Below are 21,707 nucleotides of genomic sequence, written 5' to 3' on the forward strand. Positions count from 1 at the left end.
GGGGGGGGGGGATACGGGGTGGAGTGGGGTAAGAAATATTTTAAATTTTATGGTTTTTTGACAAATAATTTCTTTTTTTGGAGATAGTGATATTTTTATCTTTAACTTCTAACTAATACTAATAGTTTATTTAATTTTTGTCAAGGTGGAATGTTTTGTCCATGTGGAATGCCAAGTGACAAGGTTTTTTTTGAATAAAAGAGATTGCACACACCAAGGAGATGTGTTTCTCAAACTAATGGGTGATAGTTTATATGTGAAACTCACACTTCCAATAGTTTAGGTATGAAACTAAATAAATGGGATAGTTTAGGTGTGTTTTTGACACTTCACTCATAATACTACAACTAATAATAGAGAGGCGGGCCCATTATCCACCGAGTTTAGAAGGCTGTGATTGGTCCAAAGGGCGGGTCACAAACGGATTTCTCGGTATTTCTCCCCGAAACTTCTTCGGCCTACCTATACCTCTCAGAAACCATCAATAGCCAATCTCTCACACCTCCGCATTGGGGCATCCGTGCATCTTCTCTTCACATGTTCGATCTATCTCAGTCACACTTCTCGCATCTTGTCTACTATCGAGGACACTCCCACCTTGTCTCGGGTATCATCATTTATAATCTTATCTCTTCTAGTATTGCCAAACATCAACTCAACATCTTCATTTTTGCAACTTTCATCTTCTAAATATGAGAGTTCTTAACTAACGAGTACTTCGCTCCATGTAACAAAATCGATTTGTAAAATTTGTCTTTAAATTTTGGTGGTACCTTCTTAACAAACTGGGCTCCGGATAAGAGCTTTCATTTCATCGACTCTGCACCAATATGAGTGATTTTCTCGTCAATCTCTACATTTCCTTGGATAATATTCCCAAGACACTTGAAACTTTCTTTCTTTTGGATGACTTGGGTATCAAGCCTCACTTTGACCTCATGTGTTTGTTACTGAATTTGCAGTCCAAGTATTTTGTTTTGGCCTTGCTCAACTTGAACCCTTTAGACTCCAAGGTTTGTCTCCAAACCTCCAGCTTCGCGTTAAATCGGCCGTGAGTCTCGTCTATCAGGCTTATGTCATTTGCAAATAGCATACACCAAGGGATCTCATCTTTGATTCGCTATGTCAATTTATCCATCATTAAGGCAAATAAAAAAGTCTTAGAGTTGATCCTTGGTGCAATCTCATCGCAACTGGGAAATGCTTAGAGTCTACTCTCACCTCTTTTGGTACTTACCTAATGTTATTAACAATCCTATCCCACATACTATTGAAGTCTTCCTAAAAAATTGTTCATAACCTAGGTAGATGATGTTTTGAACAAGTTAGAACTCTTAAATTACTAGTCGAGCTGTGTGAAAACTGGCCCAGACACCACATTCATTAAAAAAAGAAAAAAAAAACTCTTAAAAGTACTAGAAGTCCATCTGAAAATACGGGAGTAGGTTAAACCCTTAAAAAAGATTATCTCTAAACGGGTGAAAACCATTTTGCCCCGCTCAACTTTGCTTTTAAAAATGAAATACTTCCCCTGACTTTGACTAATTCACATCCTCTCCTCTTATCTCAATTGAACATTTTAAATACCTATTTTACCCTCTAAATTATCAACATTTGTGCTGTTTTTACTTGTTAAATATTATGATACTTTCCTCTTTTTTTTTAAGTCTATGACTTACCTATAACACTAATAAATCTTATTTATGGATTAAAACATGAAAAATAGTTTTCAAGGATATAAGATGTTTGAATAACAAAATAATTGAGCTAATTAGAACAATATGTTCGTATCAATATTGATGATAATAATAACCAAAACTCAATTTTAATTACACAATTGAGAATGAGAGAGAATAATTTATTTATAACAAATTCTTAATGATCCTCTATTTTACTTTAAATGAATTTCAAATTATGATTCAATTAAAAATGTTACATTAATGGATGACAAAACTCTAAAATATTAATACGCATCCAAAAATATTTATATATATAAAATCACTTTTTTTTGTGTGAGAAAAGGAGATGCATGGGTGCTCCAGAGCAGAGGTGTGCGAGGTTGACTATTGATGGTTTCAGGAGAGGTAGAGGTAGGATGAAGAAGTACTAGGGATAGATAATTAGACAGCAAATGGTGTTGTTTTAGTTTACCAACGACATGACCTTAGATAGGATATTGTGGAGGGACACCAATTAGGGGGGAAGGTTAGCAGTAGAGAGTAGAGTGTTGTCTTGCTCACTTTCCTACACTAACAATAGTATTTTTCTGGCAATTTCTTGTTTTTTGATGCTTGTTATTACTCGTTTTTTTTCTTGCATTGTAGTATTTTGTTGTAGTTACATTTTTTTCCCCAGAATGCTTTGACATATTCTCTATAATATTTTGCCATGACTTCACTCTTGTTAATTCTTTTTCCAGACCTGCTATGACTTTTTCCTTGATCCAAGGGTTTATTGGAAACAATCTCTCTACCTCTCAAGTTAGGGGTAAGGTCTTGTGTAATATACCTCCCCAGACCCCACTTGTGGAATTACACGGGGTATATTGTTGTTATATTTCATTCACTTAATAATAAACTAACAACGTAGTGGTAGATTTTTACAAATTGTTTTTGATAAAATTAATGGATTATTCTACTTGTACTTTACAAGAGTTTAAATTACATTTTATAATAGGGTAAAGACATAGATTCCTCCTTGAATTTACCTCGAAAAGTCAAAATACATGCTTAAACTGTCCTAGCGGCCTATTACACACCTTTACTATTTAAAAGTGAATTTATTTACCCTTAAAACTGATGTAACCAAAAAAAAAAGCGCGTCCGTTAGAAACTCAAGTAAAAACAAATTTAGAATCCTCCTTCTACCCTCACCCCCACCCCCACACCTCATCTTTTTTACACCCCACCCACTGTCCTCTTCTTCTTCATTCTTTATTTTTCATCAATATTTTCTACAACTTAATTTCTTCATAAATGCTATTTTTATTCTTACTCCATTGTTGATACAAAAATCAACATTCAAAATCTTCGCTTTCTTCATTACAGATCTTTGCAACTTTGCCAAAATGTAGTGCAGAAGAAAGCTCCAAAATCACCATTGAATTCTCTATACTAAATGAAACATCAATGAAGAAGAACTATCACATTTCTATTAATTTCACTATTACTATAAAAAATCACAACATTATCACCAGATTTCACCACCTCCACCATACCCAATTTCTCTCTTCCTTCACTCTAAATAAAGGTTCTCTCACCTCGCCAAAAACTCAATGAAGAAAGCGATAGAAGAGAAGTTGTAGAAATTGATGGTGATGGCAGCGTTGTTGGTGGCTGGTAAAGTTGATTGTTGGGTTTAGAAAATAAAATATAGTGGTGGGTTTGTTGGTGGTGGATGGTGGTTGGCAAAGAAGAGAGAATTGAAGGTGGTTAAGAGGAAGAAATCGATATTGATATAGTGATGGTGATATTTGGGTGGGTGACGAAGAAGAATAGAAGGTGATTTGGTGGTGGTGAAGAGCAAAAAATTGATGGTGAAGGTGGCCGGACATGATTTTTCTGGTGTGATGGGAGATGGAGTTGGTGGGGTTTAGTGATGAAGAAGATATAATTATTAGAGTATTTTAATAATTAATTAGAGATTAATTAGTTTAAAATATATTTAATGAAAGAAAAGTTAATGAATAAAGAAAATTAAACAAAAAATATTTTAAAAACTATAAATTCTAACATGGCGCTGACGTAGTGCTGACCTGGCGGCGAGTGTAATACACCACATACTGTGAGTGTCGTTACACGTCTCAGGTTGGTATTGAATTCACTTTTAAGTAGTAAAGGTATGAAATAGGTTGCCATGATAGTTTAAACATGTATTAACTTTTCGGGACAAGTTCAGAAGGGTATCTATGCCTTTTCCCTTTATAATAAAATATAACCTAACTTAAATTATATAAAGAAAACAAAAAAGTTTTTAAAAATTATAAATTCTGACATGACGCTGACGTAGTGCTGACCTGGCATCGAGTGTAATACTCCACATACTGTGAGAGTGTTGTTACTAGTCTCAGGTTGGTATTGAATTCACTTTTAAGTAGTAAAGGTGTAGAATAGGTCGCCATGATAGTTTAAGCATGTATTTGACTTTTCGGGACAAGTTCAGAAGGGAATCTATGCCTTTTCCCTTTATAATAAGATATAACCTAACTTAAATTATATTCAAAGGAGATAGGTGAAAAATTGAATATTTTTTTTTTTTGGTTTCCCACCCGGTGTCCGGAGCCCACATTGGAGCTTCGACTAAATCCAGATCACGCACTGCAGGACCCATTCAGGGGAGGCGTTCCCAACATGATTTTTTTCATACCCAGGGTTCGAACCCGAGACCGAAAAATTGAATATTACCACAACAACATACCCATTGAAATCCCACAAATGGGGTCTGAGGAGGATAGATTGTACGTAGACCCTACCATTACCTCGTGGAGGTAGAGATACTATTTTCGAAAGACCCTCGGCTCGAGTGTAGCAAATCCAAGTACAAAGTAGAAGAATACAATGTAGAAAATATAGCAACTAATATGGAACAAAATTAAATATTACATATAATATAAAATATATATGGTATATGTAATTAGTTCAAAATTTACTGAAATGTAAAATAGTAAATAAGATTGATAATGACAAGGGCAAAATAGAGTGAACAAAGAAGTGTATATGACTAGTTTGTGCTTATAAGTAGAATATGTATAATACTTATACACTTAGAAAGTCACTTTTGGCATCTGGTAAAAGGCATGTTTTCTCCAAATTTATGCAATAATAGCATGCTGCAGTTCGAGTTTTTCCTTTAAAAAGAAATAAGATGTGGAAGAAATTAGTAAAAGAATTATTATGCCAACCGAAAAGTTCAACACATGGAAAATTGCTGCGAAGTAGATAAAATTGAAACAAAAAGCATTTAAGGTACCAGAGAAACTGGAGGTGGCAATGGCAATGTCAGTTGTAAAGAGGAAGCAACAGATGAATCCATGTAATGTATATCTGGGATAACATATAGATAGACACTCAAACTTGTCCTGGAAAGCAAGCACTCCAACTTTGAGTATGCATATCTAGACAACTCAACTCGTGTACATTGTGTCAGTTGAACGCTCCAACTTACAAAGTGATCATCTGGATACCTCTGAAATTTATGTGCCCATGTCAGCATCGGGTGTCCACAAGACACAGTGAGGGCATGATGGAGTGTTTAGTTGCTAGTTGATACCAAGTCGAGGTATCTAGATGTGCATTCTCAAAATTAGAGTGCTTATTTGCCAGTTGAGGCCAACTTTAAGTGTCTGCCTATGTATTATGTCTATGGACTATTGTTGTTGTTTCTCAAAGTGGCAATGGAAGCATTCAGAGAAACAACATCAAGACTTGTTTCCCTCAGCATTCCTACCTCTTAAAGTAAGGGGAAAAAAAAAACCAAGCATAACTTTGTCAGAACATTACTATGTTACAAGCGAAGATCTCTTAAAAACTTACCCCGGGGGGGGGGGGTTAGGTTGGGTAGGAGAGACATTCCAGGGATGGTAAATCCAATTATGTTGTCTACCAGAGGATGACCTAGTGTTGGAGGCATGAGAGCAACAACCTAGAGATCCAGATTCGAATCCCAACTACAACACCTGGTCTGAGTGAATCTGTTCCAGTTATGGTGATCGGGTTACCTTGGAAGCATATGTTTATGCACTGTACAGGCTGCATGGTAGATTAGTCGAGGTTCGGAGAAATCGATCTGGACACCAATAATATATATGTGTAATGTCCCATCACAAATTTGAGACACGAAAGTTCCATTCAAATATTTCCCTTTCTCGAGAATAATGTGCAATTCAGGGACAAACCTATTAAGAAAAGAAGAAAGGAGATTGAACATGAACTTTTTTTTCCCTTTTTTTCCAATAAATGTTTTCAGAACATTGTTTAGTAACACATTAGAATGATTTTTTGCTAGTTTTTGAGGATGAGTTTTTTCAAGTTGACCAGCTTTTCAAGTGAATTTTTTTTTTCTACTCACAAAACTTCAACCTTTTTAAAAGTGAAATGCATGTTCCAAACACAATTTCTACTTTCAAATCTATTTTTCAACTTCAACTTCAAATACTACTTGTTTTCAAATATCACTCTATTCATGTCCAAATGTCTACTTGAACTCTGTATTGATACTAAACAGGAGAGGCATAAACCATATCACCATCCTCCCGAATAACATAGCTGAAATATCCTCTTGGGCAACTTTTGGAATACTTGGAGAAGTAGTGAGATGATGAAAGAATTTGAGAGAGTACAACATACGTTGGCATTGAGTTTAACTTGCAAAACACACTTTTCTCAACTTCTGCACCAAGGTTCTTTAAGGTGGTTGCTTTAAAAGAGTTTAATTTGTTAAAAGAGAAGTATGTAATATTTATAATTTAATGTGCGTGAAACTTCTGAGTTATGAGTGTATCTCCGCTATAACAATTAGTTTTTTTTTCTTGCATGGTAGGGTGTGGATCCAGCTATAAGACCAGAAGTTTGGGAATTTCTCTTGGGCTGTTATGCTTTGGGAAGCTCCGCTGAGTACCGAAAGCAGTTGAGGACTGCTAGAAGGTATTCGCTTTCCAGTTACTGCTATAATATATTGAAAATGTTCTACTCAATTTGGTCAATATGAGGAAGCTTCATGTTTTCAGTCTTATTATCGATTTTGGTTAAACATCTTGTTTATGCAAAAGTCTGGGTCTATGTTGAAGTTGCCTTTTCTGTTTTCCCCCCTTTTTTGGTTTATTTTGTTTTTTGTTGTTGATTTTAGGTAGTATAAACATAGGAATGCTGAAACGTGTAAGCATGCAAGGCAATTGACAAGCAAATTACTTTGATGAAATTGCCTATTTAGTATTTACTGATGTAGTTGGGAACTCTATACTTACAAGAATCAAGATCCATACAACATTATGAAATTTTGCTGAAAAAAATTTGCAAGGCTTCGGGATGCCATATATGCTCTTAAAATATACAACTATTATTATTGCTTTTGTGTTGAATTATTTCATTAATAATCCTACAGGAGGTGTCTTCTGCCTTTTTAAGCTGCTCTTCTTTTCCTTTCTTTCCTTATTGTTCACATAAGTGCCAAAGACACTGCATCCTATGTTATTTTCGTCTCCTAAAATATCACCCTAGTAACTGTTTTGACTTTAAACATATTCCACATCATGCACCATAGCCTATATTCTCTCATGGTTTATGAATAATCAATTTGACTTGACACATATTTCAAATTATGCACCGTATTATGTGTTGTGTCAGAACCTGACCTCAATTCAACAATTATCGAACTGAGATTTAATAAAACAGTAGAGTTTTTTGGGACAATTTTCTATTAATCAACTGAATTGAAGGAATTACAACTTAGAACAATGGAAAATGAATCTGAAGTTTGGAAGTTTCCATAGACGAGTCCTTAATCTGCAGAAGAAGAATGAGTGGGATTAGGAAAAGGAAGAAGAAGAAAGGAGAGATGTGAGAGAAAAGGTGAGAAAGATGCCAATTATCCATTCAGCTTCTCTTTCCTCTGCAGAGTTGGTTAAATCAACGTGACTTGTGCTGGTTTGGCACTGTGATGATGTGGCTGCATCTCCACCCTCTAATCTCATTAATCTACATCTAATATGGGCCATTGGTTCTACCCGGTAGTTATAACTACTTATTGGATGCCCAAGGTCATGATAATTCTCTCCCTGCAAAGCATCCTTGCGTCAAGGATTAATAACAAAATCAGGAAACGTGGCTTTGATGAAATGATAATCTTCCCATGTAGCATCTTCAGGAGGTAGATTTGACCACTGTATGAGCAATTTCACATTGGCTCGATTGTTCAGCTTGACTATCTGCCGCTGAAGAATAGCCACTGGTCTAACCAAAAACTGACCATCCTCCCCAGTAACTGGTAGAATAGATTGCACCACTATTTTTTTTTTTTTTGATGACAAGGGAAACCCGCAGTCGTTACCCTTTGGGTGTGCATAGGGTAAAACCCTCGCTCCTATGCAATAGCTTGCAAACCACGTAGGAGTTAACCCGCACTAAGCAAGCCTGGTGCGACAAGCTCGATGCAGAAGGCAAACCCCTTGCTTTCGCTAGCAAGGGGTTTCGAACTTGAGACCTCCAACATGGAAGTCTCAAGCCCAAACCACTGGCCCCCATCTTCTTTTTGAGAAGACATGGAACACTGGATGTACTTTAGAAGTAGGTGGAAGATCTAGCTTATAGGCTACAGGTCCAACCCTTGCTAGAATCTTGTATGGGCCATAGTATTTGGAGTTGAGCTTCAAATTTCTTCGTAGAGCAATTGAGGACTGTCTGAGGTTGAAGCTTGAGGTATACTATATCACCAGGTTGAAACTCCTTTTCTGACCTATGTAGATCAGCATAGTACTTCATTCTTTTATTGAGCTTTCAACAAATTGTTCTTAATAATTTGTTGTATCTGTTGCCTCTTCATGATCAAATCTTCAGGAACAGGCACCACAGTTTGGTCCCATAGATAGTTGAGGAGGCGAATACCCATAGAGCTTCAAAAGGGTGCATTGCAAGCTTGTGTGGTAGTTGATGTTGTACCACCACTCAGCTAGGTGCAACCACTGCTTCACTGATGAGGTCTGTGACTAGTCATGCACCTCAAGCAATTTTCTATACACCGATTAACCCTCTCAGTTTGCCCATCTGTTTGAGGATGATAGGAAGAACAATATAGGAGTTGAGTGCCACTTAATTTGAAGAGAGCAGAAGTTACTCAAATATTTTATCTCTATCAGAGATAATGGACTCAACTCAGGTGCACCATGAAGAGTGTGTACTCTCTTCCAGAATTTAGTTGCGACTTGTAGAGCTGTGAAAGGGTGGGATAGAGCTATAAAATAAGCACCTTTAGTGAGCCTATCAACACTACAAAATAACATCCTTGCCTGAGGATTTAGGCAAACCTTCAATAAAATCCAAACTTATCTGTCTCCATGATTGATCAGGAATGGGCACAGGTTGCAGCAAACCTAGATAGGGAGCATTCTCATCCTTGTTCCTATGACAAACCTCACATTCAGATACAAACTGCACCACCATTTGTTTCATTGTTGGCCAATAGAATAGTAGAGACAACCTTTTGAAAGTTCCAAGTTGGCCAGAGCACCCTCCTAAGTTAGAAGCATGGAAGGTCTGGATCAACTGATGCATACGAGGTCCATTTGAGCCCACATAAATCTTCCCCTTCCTTCTCAATACTCCCGAGTAAAACTGCCACAAGTTAGGACTATTAGTATCCACTGTCAACTGCTTCTTGTGAAGATGTATGCTTACTTGCACGATTACGAAGGAACTCATTATATTCCTTTAGAGTAGCAGGATCATAACTGGGTGGTGGACCATGCAAATTATGACATATGTCACGAGTGTGTCCAGACTTATGACAATAACTACACTTGGATCTAGGTTTTCCAAGACGACCTCCTCCTCGTCGATTCTCCATAGATTGATATACTCGTTTTTCTATAGTTTGAGATGCGAGAGCATAGGAATCAAAGGTCGGTGATGAAACTACTTTGTGGCTGGGAGGCGCAGCAATACGAAGTAGACGAGAGAATAATTCATCAACTGTAGGAATTGTAGGACTAGCTAAAATCTGATCACGCACTGAATCATGGTCAGTAGAGAGTCCAGCAAGTGTAAGAACTAGAAACAACGTCTGTCTGTGTTCTTGTTGTTTGTCCACATTTTTAGTGATTGGCATCAACGTGTCAAATTCCTCCATGACTGATTGTACCTGACCCAAGTAAGTAGACATATCGGATTCTTGTTTCTTTAAGCTAGTCATTCTAGATATCACATCATAGAATCGAGATATATCATTAGTATATAAAGCACGAGCCTTTTCCCAAACTGAATAACATGTTTGGGATGAGCGAAACAAGGGCATCAACTTGGAATCGATAGATCGCCATAGGAGACTACATAATTGAGCATCAACCTTCTCCCATTGTGCTTTGACGTTATTATCTGTCTCACTAGCCTTTGCCTTTTCATCTACCACACAAGTATTGTTGGTTAAGTGATCATGAACGCCTTGCCCCTTGCACCATAACTCAACCGAGGAAGCCCAGGCTAAATAGTTTGAGCTTCCCATTAATGGTTCTGAAGTGATCATAGCACTTGAACTACCTATATTCTTGGAGCCAAAAATATCAATCCCTAAAGACATATTATGAATTTAGAGAGAGGAAAAAAAAATAAGGCTGGTCCTGGTCAGAATCTGGAAAAAAAAAAAAAGGTTGCAGTCGCCAGAAATTAAGTCTAACTGCCCGAAACTGGTTGGAATAAGAAAATAAATATACAGTCTGCCTCGGAATGGAGAGGCGACCGCAATGAAAAAAAAATTGGTCGAAAAATGGCCGGAACAGGTCTCACGCGCCGGCGCGTGGATCTGTCAAGTCGCCGGAGAAATTCTTCCGGCAGCGCGTGACGGAGCGTGTAGCACTGGTTTCCGGCGGGGATGATTGGGGTTTGCTCGCCGGGAAGTTCCTCAGCTAGTGGTGGTGTTAATTTTTGAAAAACAGTGACGGAAAATATTAACTACCTGGACAGCCACTAGGTTACCGGAAAAAAAAAAACTGTGCGATTTTTTTTTTCTCTCACAATTGCACTGATACCATGTGAGAAATATATATGGGAAAAATATTATTGAATTGTTGTTCTAATAATTACATAGAGAACCCTATTTATAGACACTATATAATACAATTCCTTACCAAATAGGAGACTATAAACTATTCCTAGTTTGTGTAGGATTGTGTTTTCCTATTCTATTCTAACAGAAGGTCTGGATCAACTGATGCATACGAGGTCCATTTGAGCCCACATAAATCTTCCCCTTCCTTCTCAATACTCCCGAGTAAAACTGCCACAAGTTAGGACTATTAGTATCCACTGTCAACTGTGTAATGAGCTCCACAGCCATAGGATCACCTTCATAGCTGGTTGCAACCTCTTGGACCCACAATGGAACTGCTACACTGATGGCATGCAACTGGCCTTCTTCGCTCAAGTGGTTCTCCTCTTGTTGGTTCGAAATTGTATCAGCTTCACTCAAGCTAACCCCTTCATGCTGCTTTGAGAGTGCATCAGCCACTCTATTCTCTGCCCCTTTCTTATACTGCACCTCATAATCTAACCCCAACAATTTGGTCAGACCTCTTTGTTGCACTGCTATAGTAACCTTCTGTTCAAGCAAATATTTGAGGCTATGGTGGTCAGTCTTGACCACAAAATGCTTGTATTGAGGGTAATGTCCCCACTTGTCAACAACACTCAATAGAGCTAAATATTCTTTCTCCTAAATGGATTTATCTCTATGCTTCATAGCCAATACCTTACTAAAATAGGCTATTGGCCTTCACCTTTGTATTAGCACAACTCCAATTCCTGAATGGCATGCATCAGTCTCTACTACCAATTCTTCATCATAATTTGGCAAGGCACTGGTGTGGTAGACATGGCCCTCTTAAGTGCCGCAAAAGCTTGATCAGCTTCTTCAGTCCACACAAAAGCATCCTTCTTCAACAAGTCAGATAGTGGTCTGCTTATGCTTCCATAATTAGCTACATACTTTCTATAATATCCTGTTAAGCCCAGAAATCCCCTCAAAGCTTTCACAGTTATAGGGGTAGGCCATTCTTCCATAGCTTTCACCTTGGCAGGATCAGTTGACACACCCCTTCTGCATTAATAACATGTCATAAGTACTCTACTTTGGATTGACCAAAAGAGCACTTGGACCTTTTTGCATACAATGAATGGAATAATAAGGTGTTGAACACCAACAGTAAATGATCTACATGCTCTGGCAATGATTTACTATAAATGAGGATATCATAAAAAACACCAAAACAAACTTCCTGAGGACTGAGGTACAATTGAAAGACCCGATTCATTAGGGCCTAAAAGGTGGCAGGGGCATTGGTAAGCCCAAAAGGCAATAACCTTAAACTTATAATGTCCAATGTGAGTCCTGAATGTTGTTTTGTACACATCTTCAACCTTAATTCTGATTTGATGATAACCTGCCCTAAGACCACTGCTCCATGTAACTCATCTAAAAGGTCATCAACAATGGGAATTAGGTACTTATCCTTCACTGTGATCTCATTCAACCCTCTATAGTCTACACAAAACCTCCAGGTGCCATCCTTTTTCTTAACCAATAGAGCTGGTGAGGAAAAGGGAGATCGGCTATGCTAATAATCCCATTAGTAAGCATCTCCGAAACTTGCTTTTCTAATTCCTCCTTTTGGTAGTGATTGTATCTTTAAGGTCTTAGACTAACTGGTGAGGCTCCAGGCTTTAAGTTAATAGCATGGTCCAGTTGTCTCACTGGTGGTAAAGACTTTGGCTCAGTAAACACAGACTGGTCCTTGTCCAGCACTTCTTGTATAGTGGCATCCACATGCTCCTGCTCATTGTAGGACTCTACTCCCAGCATGAGTAGATGAGCCATCAATCTTTGACCCTTCCTGATAAGCCTACCCATGGCACTACCACTGATCATACTCAAACTACCCTCACCTGGAATAGCATGTAAAATGGTTTCATTTCCCTTTCTACCAATTGTCACACACTTTTTCTCATGATCGAACTTGGTAGGATTATTCTTCTTCATCCAATCATTTCCTAACACTAGATCACATCCTTGTAAGTTGATTATTCTCAGATACTCCTTGAAGGCTTTTCCTTCCATTTTCTAACTAAAACCAGACAACTAGTATGACATATCACATAATTCCCATCAGCAATAGTGACCCTCATAGGAGGGCTATACTCAGCCACACAACCAGCGTCATCAACGGCTTGTTCGTCTATGAAGCTGTGAGTGCTACCAGAATCAATCAACACCGCCGGTGTCCTATTCCTGACAAATCCTTTTACCAATATAACATTTACTCCCAGGCTACTGCCAGTCAAGGCACTCAAACATATGGCCTCCATAACCTCCTGTTGTATCTCTCCTTCAATGATAAGATCTGGTGGTTCAGGTACCTATATTTCATCTGGCTGTATGGCCTCTTCTTCACCGCTCATGCAATTCAATTGCTTAGCCTTACAGTTGTGTCCTGGGTAGTACTTCTCTCCACACTTGAAACATAACTTGTTGCTCTTTCGGTGTGTTACACCTCTGGGGTTAACCTAAAAGTGTTTGGTTGAGGGTTGTTCACAGCAGCAGGTTTGGAGTAATTTGAACCACTAGCAACAGTAGGAACTGGATTACTTCCCATAACCTTCTTTGTAGAGCTAGACCCTCCCACCTGATAGGAAGTTTTAGCCGTCATCATGTTCTTCTTTTGAGTTGCTTCTATTGCTTTCTCCTGTAGTCTAGCCTGCTCTATAACTGCTCTTACTGTTACTGGCTAATACGTTTTAGCCCCAAACTTAATTTCTTCCTTCAAAGCCCTAATAATACTTGACAGGAAATGAGCCTCATTCAAGGCTGGATTCCTTATTATCATCTAGGCTTTCAAGTCTTCAAACTTGCCAAGGAATTCATCTGTTTGAGATAACTTATTAAATTCCTCAACGGTATCTTCAACCACTGTCTCCCCAAATCTCACACAAAGTTCCTCCTTATATTCAGCCAAAGTAACTACTCCTCTATCCAAAAGAATGAATTATACCATGTTTCATCAAGTCCATTCAAATAGAGTGCAGCTCCCTTTACCTTTTGATTATCAACCGTTCTGTATAGGTTAAAGTACTTTTCACACTTACGCAACCATACCTTAGGTTCGAAGCTTGGTAGTCCCATTTAGGAGGTTGAATTTGGCAATCTGGCCCTACCTTCCTGTATGGGATTTGTAGCAACCCATCTCTAACTGGAAAAACACCTTCAGGAGCTCTGACTGGTGTTCTTTCTAGAGCTGTCAAACAATCCAAAATAAGCTCCAAGGTTCCCCTGAATCCTGTTTGAGTTTCCTGTAAGTCGTAGTGAGATCTCCCAAAATTTTGTCATGACTCAACAACTTATCGTCTAATAGCTTCATCTAGGTCCCTTCAGCCATTTTCACCTTCACAAGTTGCGTGAAACCTGGCTTTGATACCAATTGTTAGAACCTGACCTTGATTCAACAATTATCGAACTGAGATTTAATAAAAAAAGTTGAGTTTTTTGGACAATTTTCTATTAATCAACTGAATTGAAGGAATTACAACTTAAAACAATAAAAAACAAATCTTAAGTTTGGAAGTTTCCATAGATGAGTCCGTAATCTGCAAAAGAAGAATGAGTGGGATTAGGAAGGAAGAAGAAGAAAGGAGATCTCTGAGAGAAGAGAGAAGAGGTGAGAAAGATACCAATTATCCGTTCAGCTTCTCTTTCCTCTGCAGAGTTGGTTAAATCAACGTGACTTGTGCTGGTTTGGCATTGTGATGACGTGGCTGCATCTCCACCCTCTAATCTCATTAATCTATATCTAATCTAGGCCGTTGCTTCTACCCGATAGTTATAACTACTTATTGGAAGCTCAAGGTCATGGCATGTTATTGGACAAGAAAGTGATTAATAATTGGTATCCCTCCCTCCTCTCTTGCATGAAAAGCATCATGAGATGTAAATTTGTGTTCACATTCTCTACTATTAGGACGACTCCCATGCTGTTGTCTGGGCAAAGGACAGTTTCCTCATATTTTAGTGATCCGTATTGATGCTAGCGGAATGCTCTTGATCTTCCCTCCATATCAATCATAACTATGGTTATACTGCTCTTCTACGGATCTCGATTTTTAGGAATGAGATATTTTTTGCTTGTATCTTTTGTTGGGATTGAAATAACATGGAGTCATGCAAAACTTAACAATTGCAAACCTTAAGCGATGATAAATCAGAAACAAAAGCGAAGTATATTAAAATAGTGCTTAATGCTTAATATGATTTGACCAATTGACCTACTTATGAGAAAACTAATAATATAAAAGAAAGCATTGAAACTATCAAGAGAAAAAATCTCTCCCTAAACAAGACTCTTTAACTCTAAGGGGTCGTTTGGTTTGAATTCAAGTTATGATGGGATAAATTATGATGGGATTAGTTATGATGGGATAAGTTATGATAAGATTATTTTTTATTGAGTGTTTGGTTTGTTGTATTCAAAATAATAAATTTAAAGAACAATTTACTCTTTTACAAAAATGCCCTTCATGAATGTAAAAAGTGATGTATAAAAAGGGTTGAAAGAGACATTTTTGTCATTTACTTATTTTATCTCGGGATAACTTATCCCTGGATTACTATACCACCCAAGGGGAAGGATAACTTATCCCGGTACTAATTATTAATCCCGGGATAAGTTATCCCGGACTTGCCAACCAAACAACAAATTAAGTGGACTATTTGGTATTATACTTCACACCAAACGACCCCTAAAGGATTACATTGAGGATGCTATTGTGTTCTTGTGAAGGATCTTCAATTTATAGAAATCCAAAGCCTTTTCTTCTGAGAAAGAGGTTACCGAAATATCAAAGCTATTTATATTTTCTCTTGGGAAAAGTAAAGATTAATCATGGTGAACTCTATTCCCTTCCTTCAATAAAAGGTAAATCCAAATATGGTAAGAAAATTAGGGCAAGCCCTAACAATTCTTCTCTTTGGCCTTGATATTCTTGACAACAATCGTGATTCCCTTTCTTCACATAATATTAATCACTACTACTTTCGATGATTAAAAGTAGGTATTAGCTAAAATTGGATCCCAATGTGTTAAAAGTGAGCATTGGTTGGTAATTAAAACATGGAATCGAATTATTGCACAATGTCAGAAGTACATGTATATATATACAATTACTAGAGGTTCTATCAAAAGGTAAGTAAATATCCTACGCATCTCTCCAATGATTTAGCTAACTATATAAGGTAAGAGAATATCTTTACATATCCTATTATCTTTTGTAATACTCCACTCAAGCTGGAGCATAGATATTGGTCATGCCCAACTTGTTATACAAATAGTTAACTTGAGCTTTAATCAACGCCTTTGTGAACAAATCAACTAGTTGCTTTCTTGTATTCACGTAGCCAACGGAAATCAAGTTTTCCGCGATCTTCTCACAAATAAAATGACACTAAACCTCAATATGTTCAGTTCTTTCATGATACCCCAAATTTGAGGCAATATGAAGAGCAACATGATTATCACACTAGAGTTTTGCTGGTGTTTGTTGTTTCAATCCAATTTCAGTTAAAGATGATATATCCACATAATCTCATATGTAGAATGTGACATAACTTTGTATTTGGATTTAAACATTGGATCAAGATACATCACTATGCTTCTTACTCCTCTACAATTTTAGGTTTCCTCCAACGAAGACTAAATAGCCTATAGTAGATCTTCTATTAATTTTGGATTCAGTTTAATCAACATCTATAAAACACTCAACACAAGTATGTTCGTGATTGTTATACAATATAACAAGTCTAGTAGTGCCTTTCAAGTAAAATAGAATTTGTTTCAAAGCTGGCCAATGTTTAACCGTAGGTGCGGACATGAGTTGTCTAACAACACATACAACAAAGACAATGTTTGAATGAGTCATAGTGAGGTAGTTTAACTTCCTAACTTACCTCGTTTATCTCTTTGGATCATTCAAGGAGATCACCATCATCTTTTATAAGATGCACATCGGGAATCATTAGAGTACTGCAGGGTTTGGCTTGCAATTTTCCATTTTTTGCAAGTAGGTCAAGAATATACTTTCTCTGAGGTAGAAGAATTCCATTCTTGCTTCGATTGACTTCTACAAAAGCATTTCAATTGGACCACTCGTATGCAGGAAAGACTTAAAGGGAAAAGATTCATGCATAATCGTTTTCTATGATGACAATGTCATCAACATATACAACAAGGAGGATAGTGCAAGTCGTTGATTGTTGATAGTAGATTGAATGATCACATTTGCTCATTTTCAGGCCAAATCTGAACCATCTCACTAAATTGCCAAATCAAGCTCGAGGGCTCTGTTCAAGCCATACAAGGATTTCCTTAAATGTTAGACACTTCCCCTCGAGCAACAAAATTGGGTGGTTGCTCCGTATACAATTTCTCTTGAAAATAACCATGAAGGAATGCATTCCTAATATCCAATTAATGTAAAGGCCAGTTCTATGAAGCAGCTAGAGAATGAACAAGCAGGCAAAATTGAGTTTGGCAATTAGGGAGAAGATGGCGAAATAATCCATCCCATAAGTTTGAGCATACCCTTTAGCATGATACGATAACCAAAATTAGAATAACTAAGAAAAAGACATCCTGATGTAAGTCAGTTATTCCTTTTATTATAGGTGTTGCGTCTTGAGATCATTTCCATGGTTTCGTTGCATCACAAGGAGCAATTTTGAGGAATAGTCACTAGTCTTGCCAAAAATCCATTTCAGTCAACTTTAACCGTAAAAGACTGACTTACATATCACTGATTTCATCCCTTTGGGTAGATCCACCAAATCCCACAAGTGGTTTTCCTCGAAGGCATGTATTTCCTCAAGCATTGCATTAGACCATCTATAATGACTCAAAGCCTCTTTCACTGCTTTAGGTACAATGATGGAGTCTATAGAAGCAATCAAAGATCTAGATGTGGAGGGTAAGCGGTTATAGGAAACAAAATTAGTAATTGAATATGTGGATTTGCAAGTGCATGCACCTTTATGAAAAGTAATTGGAAGGTCAATGTTTTCTAAAGTATCAGGCGGAGGAAAATCTGATGACAAAGGAACTAGTGCAAGACATATCATTGATATCTCTTCTCTTTGAGGTGCAAAAAGAATAACTGTTGAAGGCACAATAGTGGATTAGTGCTCAATAGAAGTACTAAGAAACGGAAGAACAACTTTATCTGATTTTCCTGTCAGGAAACAAGTAACTTGATAGACTAACCATTCATCTTCCTTTTCTTGACTCGTAGAAATAGGAGGTGCATAGAAGAATGGTGTAATTTCTAAAAATACCACACGAGTTGATGCCATATATTTTCCAAGTTCAGTAGAATAATGCTTATACCTTCCTAAAGGCAAGAATATCTCGAGAAAACTCACTTCAATACGTTGGAATCCAACTTGGTAACGAATGATCGAACATCTCGAACAAAACATGTACTTCCAAACACCTTAGGTTCCACTGGAAATAGTGACTTGTTTGGAAAAAGGACATGATAAGGCATATCACCACTAAGTACAGATGGCATGCGATTAATATGAAAACAAGTCTTGAGACCGCATTGGTGTAAACTATTTAGGAACCTTCATTTGGAATAAGAATGCCCAAGCTGTCTCAAGTAGATGTTTGCTCTTCCGCTTAGCAACTCCATTTTGAGAGGGTGTATCAACACATGGAGATCGATGGAGAATACTATGTTGTCTCACGTAGGACCAAATCAACTGTGACATGTATTCTTTAGCATTATCACTCCTTAGAATACACATGGAAGCATTGAGTTGAGTTTTAATTTCAGCATAAAAGGCACTGAATAAATTAAATCCAGGTCATCCGAGAGAAATCATCCGCATAAGTGACAAAATACTTGTGCCCAATTTTGAAAATGACATGACATGGTCCCAAGACCCTAGAATTAACTAACTCAGCCCACATATTAACTCTTGGACCTACTCAGTTATGTATTTTGCAAACCGACATGACTCACATTCCAATGAAGAAATATTTTGGAACTGAGGACAGGGCTTCTGTAGCAGAGGTAGAGAAGGTTGTCCCAATTGACAATGTGTTTCAAATGCATCCACGATACTAGATCAGGCAACTGACCAAGACTCTCATTCATCAAGGATGTAGAGTTCAATGTATACATATCCTTTACAAATAACCTGATTCGTGGTAAGATCACAAAACAAACAATGATCAGGAAAGAATGAGATATAACAGTTAAGTTCTTTGGTAACTTTGCTAACAAAAATCAAATTAAAGGCAACTTTGGTAGACTAAATACAAATAACGGGGCAATCGATGAGGTTGGTTGAACAATCCCAAATCTACCACTGTTACAAGTTGATCCATTATCTAACTAGAGAGGGTGTTTTGTGTGATCAAACGCTAGACAAAAATATTAGGATTACATGTCATGTGATTTGTGGCACCTAAATCAATCACCCATTTATTTGAAGAGGTGATAAGACATGTTTTATCTGGCTCAAGAAAGACATTAATTGAAGTGTGTATCCTTTAATGATTTTTGATATTGAGAGAATTTAGCAAACTCCTATCCGAAACCAAAACCATTTTATCTGATAATGGACTAGAAGCAGTCATTTTCCCAACTAATATATTCATAGTATCAAAAAAAGTTCATTGAGAATCCTCCAAAGCTAAACTAAGTCTTTTCTAGACACAAATAAAACTCCAATCAAGTAAACCACGTGAAACAGACTAGGGAACTAACATAAAATCAACTATTAATGTCAAGGCAACCTGGAGAAGCATGGACCGAGATTTGTTCCTTCTTTTTCAATCAAGAATTTCCACGAAAAAGAGAGAATAATCGAACTTCACAAAATAGAAGCCCTAGCCATAAATATCTGCCAGCAAATAAGAGGTACAAGATGAAAACCAAAGAATTAATTCCAACACCGTTTGAACAAGTTCAAACAAAATAGAGGACAAATTTTCTCAAATAAAGCAGAGGACTTGATCAGGTTCTTCTCAAACAAATAGAGGACTAATATGATCCCTCAACTAAAGTTCCACTCACCCAAATAAAAATAGTAGAACCTCCAAAAGAAATAGCCACTTAAAGATTAGATTAGAGAAACGAGTAGAACCTGGAAAAGAAATAGCCACTTATAGATTAGATTAGAGAAATGATCTAGAGAAATGAAGCAAAAAAAATGATCTCACTAGATCCAACTGAGAGGACCACAAAATATAGTCTGGAAAAGGCAGGGTGATGTCAGAGAGGAGAAGGAAGTTGGACTGAAATTGAGTTCGGTGTTAAGGCAATAAGCCTAACTACGGCGAAGCCAAAGATCTGGCTCTGATACCATGTAACTAGTATATGAAATGGAAGAACTTATATTTCATTATTTCGGAAATACATGGATATATACAATTACTAGTGGTTCTATCAAATGCAAGTAAATATCCTACACTAATGAACTAGTGGTTTGTGTATATGGATTTGAGCAATCCATTCTTCTTGAGCTAGCTTTTGGAGTTGAGTTAAGCTAATGTGTCATATCTTTACATGGTATTAGAGCCATAATCATCCCTATTTGGGCTCTTAGTCCACACTCTAGTTGGGCGTGGATGTGAAGGTGGTGTTAGAGTGGGTTAGAGTCCCACATCGATTGGGGAATGAACGGGTGGTCTGTTTGTATAGACTCGTACAATTCTCCCCTTATGAGCTAGCTCTTGGAGTTGAGTTAGACCTAGGTGCCATATCTGTATAGATTGAATGTCGGAGCCCATGCAGAAGAAGTAAACATGGATTGAACATTGGAACCCAAGTGTTGAAAGTAAGCAAGAGTTGAAAGTTGAAGCTCATGTGTTAAAAGTAAGCATGAACTGAAAATTAGAGCCCATGCATTAAAGGTAAGCATGGCTTAAAAATACTTTTTGTTTTTAAAGATGTAGCAACATGATTGTTGAAAATTATCTCCATATGTAGTACTTCAAACTTTTTTTTGACAATTTGTTTATCGTCAAATTGGTTACAACTTGAGCTGAACTTACTTTGAACCAGTCTTCGACCTCATTGAACCATTTGCTCTAATATCGAAATAACAAGGTGTTATGCGGAAACTAACAACTGCAAACCTTAAATGAGGATAGATCAGAAACAAACGAGAAGTAGAATAAAAGAGTGCATAATACTTAATATGATTTGTTCAATGACCTACATATGAGAAAACTAATAATATTAAAGAAAGTGTAGAAACTATTAAGAGAATAATTTCTCCCTAAACAAGCCTCTTTAATTCTAAAGGACTACGTTGTGGATGTTGTATATTGCATATCATGGTAAATGGTACCGTTTGATGTGTGCTCAAAGTAACTTGGTGTGGGGCTTCATTCCTGGAGCATGTTAACCTACAACCTCAACAAAAACTGAAAGCTATCCATAAAATTGACACAACTGAAAGGAAGCCCAACTTCATGCATCCATCGTGCAAACATTGCAACTGCACAATCCGTCAAAATCTTCTTGGCAATTCTATGGGATGTTCACCTCTTTTCTTGCCTAACCACATCCTTCAGATTCTTCGTGAAATAAACTTCTGTAGGACCTACCACCAGTACATCTACAAGTTGAAGAGAATATTACTTTTTTAATTTTTTAATTTTTTTTGAGAGAAGGGGGATTGACAAATCATGACCCTCATGTTCGTTCATATTTTTTCTCAACATACTTTTCTAAATTTTCCTTAACATGTTCCTCGTATTTTGGATGGGATATGACATTGCTATTACCATCTCTACGATGTGTGTGACAATCAATTCAAACTTTGGTAACTATTGAGAATATAATTTAGTAAATAAAAGTGTACTCTCTAACAGCTTATAAGATGGTGACACACTTCAATATTGTATTAGAGCAGATAGAGGTCCTTCTGTCCTAGGATGGAATCCCACCAAC

General features: G+C 37.2%; 1 protein-coding gene across 1 annotated transcript in view; it reads left to right on the forward strand.

Annotated features, from left to right (window-relative positions):
* The window catches only part of LOC125859730 (uncharacterized), a 42,270-nt gene that overhangs the window by 10,279 nt on the left and 10,284 nt on the right, over positions 1-21,707 (forward strand). Inside the window, exon 4 of the mRNA XM_049539543.1 lies at positions 6,538-6,641. Coding sequence (XP_049395500.1) covers positions 6,538-6,641 — 104 coding nt within the window. The remainder of the gene's footprint in view (positions 1-6,537; positions 6,642-21,707) is intronic.

The sequence above is a fragment of the Solanum stenotomum genome, chromosome 3 (assembly GCF_019186545.1).
Source record: "Solanum stenotomum isolate F172 chromosome 3, ASM1918654v1, whole genome shotgun sequence".
Taxonomy (NCBI): domain Eukaryota; kingdom Viridiplantae; phylum Streptophyta; class Magnoliopsida; order Solanales; family Solanaceae; genus Solanum; species Solanum stenotomum.